This window comes from Mandrillus leucophaeus, unplaced genomic scaffold (assembly GCF_000951045.1).
Source record: "Mandrillus leucophaeus isolate KB7577 unplaced genomic scaffold, Mleu.le_1.0 Scaffold2352, whole genome shotgun sequence".
In the NCBI taxonomy this organism is placed as follows: Eukaryota; Metazoa; Chordata; class Mammalia; order Primates; family Cercopithecidae; genus Mandrillus; species Mandrillus leucophaeus.
This window is the reverse complement of record NW_012102424.1, coordinates 34,910-41,575: the sequence shown is the minus strand read 5'-3', so window position 1 is coordinate 41,575 and position 6,666 is coordinate 34,910. Positions and strand designations below refer to the sequence as shown.

The 6,666-nt window shown below is 33.9% G+C and overlaps 1 protein-coding gene across 1 annotated transcript in view; it reads left to right on the top strand.

The window, feature by feature from the left end:
• LOC105541221 (potassium voltage-gated channel subfamily H member 8-like) overlaps nt 1-2,777 on the top strand; it is a gene marked incomplete at its 3' end in the record, with an annotated part of 27,969 nt that extends 25,192 nt beyond the window's left edge. Inside the window, exon 3 of the mRNA XM_011982147.1 lies at nt 2,646-2,777. Coding sequence (XP_011837537.1) covers nt 2,646-2,777 — 132 coding nt within the window. The remainder of the gene's footprint in view (nt 1-2,645) is intronic.
• Between the last annotated feature and the right edge of the window lie 3,889 nt (nt 2,778-6,666).

The following is a 6,666-nucleotide window of genomic DNA, read 5'->3' as shown; positions in this document are numbered from 1 at the left end:
GGAAGGAAGGAAAGGAAAGGAAATAGTTTTGATGCCCTTTACACTGTTTCCTTCATAAGGTTTTTTGTCATATAGGCACTGGGAAGGTAGACATCAGTCTAGTTCATGTAAAATCATTCCAAAGCTTGAATTTAGAAAGATCTGAATTAATGAAGTTTTATTGAATTTATAAAATGTCAGTGACCACATCACTGTAAGTTAAAAGACAAATCTCAAAGTAAGCTTTCAGTTCTTCTAGAATATAATGTGAAATGATGGCTGTGCCTCAAAGGCTGATCAGTGAATATTGCCATATCAACAGCTATTTCTTTGGCTTTCACCTCATGCTGTGGTTTTGGCTCTCTCCGAAATACTTTGGTGCACCTATGCAAAGGCTCTTTGGAGACAGTAATGATACTTGTCTGAGTACACAGATAGAATATTCTCAGGAAAATTAATAGGCTTGGTTATGATTTGGTGATGTTCTTGCAAGAGAGAGGTGCCATTGAGAGAGAGGTGCTTTAAAATTTCAACCACAATGTCAGATTCATACCATTCTTTGTATCCCCACTATTACTTTCTCTAAGATCTGATTATTAGTTTAGCCCGATGGTCTTTTTGTTTCTATCATAGCTACAGCATTGAAAAAGGCTCCCAATCTGAAATGGTGACCACAGATAAAATTTCAATTAAGAATCATTCTGGGATGATGAGGATAGCAGTGTTTGGCTATGGGTATGGCTTATTTTTGAGGCTTCTCCATGAATCACAAACATTTGAGTTGATTTATTGTCTCAACATTTTTGGGGTCACTGTATTCACTACTGGAGTGAAGGATGTGAGAATGTTACAATGAAAGGAACCAAGTTCCAGATGGGTTAATTGACTTCCCTATCGTTTCATGGCTAGTGTTAGAACCGTGGTTAGATCCCAGGTCTTCTAGAGCCTGGTGATCAGCTATGAAATGATATTGCCATGGCATAGACACTGGGGCAGATGAATGAAATGGGATACCATAGGGAAAAAAAAAAAAAGGAGGAAATCATGACTCTGAAGCTATTGGGAGAATACAGAGGAGCAAGCATATTTTATTATATTCCATGTGTAACTTATGAGAGCAGTACATCATACATAATCCAACCATTCTTTTAAACAAATACAGCAGCAGCTACAATAAAATAGACTTTTATATCAGATGGCTCCTAAATATAAATTAATGGCTTCATCTGGTGTTTAACTGCAGAAAAGAATGATAGATCCCAAGGCTGGATGAATACATCAGTTGTGTTGGAAATTATGAGATCTAATACAGTGTATGCAAAACAACTCAAAATATCAAGGATATTTTTGACCCTCTTATATTTTTGTCTTGTACCCTGACCTTGAAATCAACACCCAAATAAGATGAGAATTCACAAGATTGAAGTCTTTTTCCCCTCATGAAAAGAAGATGAAGGAAAATTATTTATAAATAGATTAATAGTTTAGTTTTTAAGCAACAACAACTTTATCATCATTTTCAAATATTCCTGTCCAAAATGCCTTTCAGTAGGAAACATAGTGCAAGATTTTTTTACATATTTCTAAAATACATATTTTAAAATATGTTTAAAAATTGAAAATACAAGCTTTAGGCAATACCATTTGGCTACTATATCTTGAACTTGAATCTTAATGATATTTCTCATGGTTTTTTGCTCAAAAATTGAATTGAATTTGATTATTTCTTCTTCAAATATTTTTTGAAATGTAACATACTTACTGAAAAATACATGTAAGCACTTAAGAACTGAACACTCCTATGTAAACAACATAAAGATCATGTAACAAAACTTGACCAGCATCCTACAACTCCCAGACCTGAATGCCTTTCTAATCACAAGTTCCCTAAAGTGACCATTAACCTGACTTTTAACATCATAAATTAGTTCTGCCTGTTTTTGTACTTAATGTAAACAAATTCTTATTGCATTCTACTCATTTGTGTTTAGGTATTTTACTCAACATTATATTAGTGATACTCGTCCATTTGGTTTCAAATGATTGTAAGTCACTCATTCACGCTGATGTATAATGTAGTATTGTGAGATTAAATTTTAATACTACCTGTGTTTAAAGTAGATGTATTAATTTGCAACCAGCCAGCAATGTATGAGAGTTTAAGTGGCTATGCATGCTCCCCCAAACTTGGTATTTTTCATCTTTTTTATTTTATTTTCATCATTTTGTTGTACAAGCTTTGATTTTTAAATTGACTATATAAACCTCTGGCAAACTCATACCAAACAAAGGTATTTATTGAAGAAAACTGTGTGCTGGGGGTGGGAAGGGGCAATCTCTCATAAAGTGGAATGCTTCAGCATCAACAAGTCCAAAGAAGAAATGCAGTTTGAATAATGTAAGCAGAAATATCTCAGCACAGACAAGTGTTTTTGTTTAAAATACTTCTTTATTTTCAGAAAAAGCATTTCCTTTGGAATGAAGAGAGATGCATATAGGATAGAAATTTATGGAATCTGAAAACTGACATTTTTAAGATGGAGGGAGTTGTGGGATTGAAGAAAACACTAAGGGCTTTATTTTTATTAATGATTGAGATTTCCATAGAAATAACACAAGGCAATGGTTGATTTGTATTTTTTGTTTTTTTGTTTTTACTGTTGCAGGGTCTCCATTTTGGTGCCTACTGGATATTGTTCCCATAAAGAATGAAAAAGGAGATGTAGTACTTTTTCTGGCCTCATTCAAAGATATAACAGATACAAAAGTGAAGATTACTCCAGAAGATAAAAAAGAAGGTTTGTACCGTTTTCAGAAAACATTGACAGATGGAGTAACATTTTGAAATTGTTTACTTAAAAACTCTTGGAGAAAAAATGCATTTTTAATAACGGCAACTGATAAATATTCGTAACTGTTAGCAGTCAGTATTTGGTGCATATTCCAAAATCACAGAGACTCACATGCATTTCCATTCTATCATCTTTATAATAAAGACTCACTTGACAGGAACTAAAAGTCCATATTCCTATGTTAATAGGATGAGGATGAGAAAACAGTTTATCACAATATAAGGATTAACACCACTTCATTGTATTAGTCAAAAATTAATGGATGGGATAAGTAACGTTAGGAGGATGTGATTAAAAATACATCTCTCCATTTCCTCTAGATTGCTGTAGCTCAAACTTAGATGTGCAAAGTGTAGTTATGTACAAAGGTAAGAACTCTAGCTTAGTGGTTGTTAGAATAGAATGTTGCAAACAAATGTGAATCCTGTACTTTATCGTATATACAAATATAATACTTTGTTTTAAGACATAAACAAGCTTTTCAGTTATCTTTAAAGGAGTCTGAGAATTTGTGTTGTTTACCTTGTATCTTCTGATTATAATTTATATAGAAATTCTTTGGATTTTATATAAGCTGACATAAGTTAACACTGAAACCTGCGGATATTCTTTGTTTTAAACAGCAGTAGGATTCTAGTCACCAGAGAAAAAGCAACTATCCTTTGTGAATTTCCTATGTAGTAAGTTCTTTTTTAGGATAAGCTACTTGACATTTCAACAGCTATGTCTTTTTAAGAATGGACTCTTTTATTCCAGTTCTTTTTAAAAATGTGTGTGATTGTTTTCAATACATTATGTCTCTTGAAATGACAACCCAAATGAACAGATATCATAGTTTGGTGCTCTCACTTTCTAGCATTTGAAAGCCTTGCAAATGCATGTCTGTTTTGCTGTATATTGGCATGACTAAATTCTGTGGCTTATTTTACATATGCAAAGGAAGAGACATCTTAAAATTAAAGTTACTTGAATTTTAGAGCAAGTGTAGTACCTGTCCAATGTAAGTTCCACAAAGTATGAAAATTGATATGTACAGTTTTTGCTTTTAATATTTTCTTTGTAAGATAGAAACACAAAGGGCAAGGATCCTTTGAATAAAATTATTCAAACATATAAATATATATTGATATCATGTACATTCACAAATATGTGTGGATAAATAGAAATATAACACAATCCTTAGAAAGAAATACATGACTTTTTTTTGCTTGAAAGAAGGTAGTTTTATTAACCTTTAATTGACTTGTTTTGAATATGGGGACCATGCCTAATGGTATTATACAAATCCCTTAATTATCTTTGTCTTATGTTCCTTATGTCTCTTGATAGGGGAGAAATCCCCATCTTGGTGGACTGCAATGAATAAAAGCGGTGAAGTATACTTTTTCATTTGGAGTTTGAGAGAGCTCAATAAAAATACTCATGTTTGCCATCCACGTTCTGAATCAGCTGGAAAAGAAAAATGAGAAATGAGTAGATTGGAAACCAAAATATCACCTTTATTTCTGATGACACTAGTAAAGGAAAACATGAAATATCTCTACCTCCAAGTGGGCTTCCTTCTAGTGAGCTCTAGTTTTAGGCAAAGTTGCCCCTCAGTCACAAAGCTGGACTGAAGCCAAAGCAGAGCCTCTCACTGTGTAACTTAATGTCTGGAGAACCAGAGCAGAATAGTTGCTCCCTAAAGAGAGGGAAGACAAAGGGGCTCTCCTATACATGTCCATATCACCTTCCCAACTTACCGAATTATATTCTTCTTCTTTCCCTTGAAATAGCTAAGTTAAGGAGCAGAGAGAGACTAACATGCCACACTAGTAGAGCTGCTTGCACTTGAAAGATTACATCTGTCGTTTGGAAGTGAAGGACATCCATTTGAACACTGTCAACCAATAACAAACTTATCCAAAGTTCTACTTAAAAATGAGTTTTGCATTTGTATTTAAATACATACATTAAATTGTGCTCAATAACATTCTCATTTTGTTTAGGGACCATGTGCAATGTAAAGACTATCTCTTGCAAGATTTAAATAAAAAATAGCAAAACACTTTTAACATTAATTATATTATGCAAAATATGATTTAATTTTTTGAAATATTTGTTACTAAGTCCCTAGATACTTTTATCTCAACATTATCTCATATAAAAATATTACTTCTAATATATGCTGAACACTCAAGAACAGTTTTTTCTACTGCTACCTTATTATAAATGTCCCATAAAAGTATGTAGTATTTTTAGAAAGACAGAGTAACTATTGTAAGTAACCATGGTTATAAAATGATAATTTAAAAATAGCCAACAATCTGGGAGGCCAAGGCAAGAGGACTGCTTGAGACCAGAATTTTGATAGCAGCTTGGGCAACATAGGAAGACTCTGTCTTTACCAAAAATAAAAAAATAATAAAATAAAGAATAAATTAAAAATCAGCCGGGTCATGGTGGTGCACACTTGTAGTCCCAGCTATTTGGGAGGTTGAGGTGGGAGAATTGCTTGAGTCCAGGAGGTGAATGCTGCAGTGACTGGTGATCACACTCCTGCACTGTAGCCTGGGTGACAGAGTGAGATCCTGTCTCAAAAAAAAAAAAAAAGAGAAAGAAAAAGAAAAAAATATATATTTTTACCTGCAATTAATGGAGTAAAACACATTGAAATTCACCAGTTGATGGCATGTCTTGCAGGAAAGGCACACCTTAACATATGATATTTTTAAAACTTCCAAATAAGTGTTTGATTATTAAAATGTCACCATGTAACTGTAGCACTATTGTGTCATAACATTAAAAAAATGAGTGCATGACATGACCCAGTGTTGCATCTTCTGCAAATGCATCACTGAAGTTCATCTAAGTTGTAGAAATAAGGTTCATGTTAATTAAATTAATTAATACTGAGGTTCATATGATGGGCTTCATTTAAGAGATATAAATGGCATGGACTTCTATTAAAAATACTTTAATTATTTATCTGTGTTTTGAGGGAGTTTATTTAAATGAGGAAGAACCTGTTTTATAGAAGAGGCTAACAAGGTGTGGGATATAATGTAGGCCTTTTGTCAATGAATAGCATTAGTAGAAGATGAGCACAAAATTCAAATTACTATTTGTATGTACAGTAGCTTTCAGCTAGTGCATCTGCTGGTGTGTGTGTGTGTGTGTGTGTGAGAGAGAGAGAGAGAGGGAGAGAGAATGCGCGCGCGCCTTCAGCAGAAATCTGATAGTTTTTATCACCTTTAAAACTACCTTCCTTTTTGGCACATATTTTACTTCTATTCCAAAAATAATGTGTACACCACTTACTTCTATGTTCATGTCAAGCGTTACTTATGGAGTGAATTTAATACAAGGCCCTGTTTATGTCTTTCTGTATCAGTTAAGAAATACTTTGATATAAAATTTGGATGTATATGTCAATCAGCTTGGCAATTGAGGTTCTTTTGTTGCTGATCAGAAATCTTGGCTGGCAGTTAAATATGTCCTTTTAATTAAAAAAAAAGGAAAGAAAAGGAAAGAAAGAAAGAAGAAGGAAGGAAGAAAGGAAGGAAGGAAGGAAGGAAGGAAAGAAGGAAGAAAGGAAGGAAGGAAGGAAGGAAGGAGAGGGAAGGGGAGGGGAGGAGGGAAGGGGAGGAGAGGAGAGGGAATGTCTGCTTAGTACAATAAGTCAGGGTAGGCAAGTCTTTTTGGACACCAGGTCTTCAATGGTGGGAAAGTATTAGGAAAAACATTCACAAGGCTGAGAACAGAGGGCCTTTGGATGGAGTGGCTCAGAGGGAATTGTTTACTTTGAGTAAAGGAAAATAGCCTCAGCAGGAGGCTTTAATTTTTTAGTTAATTA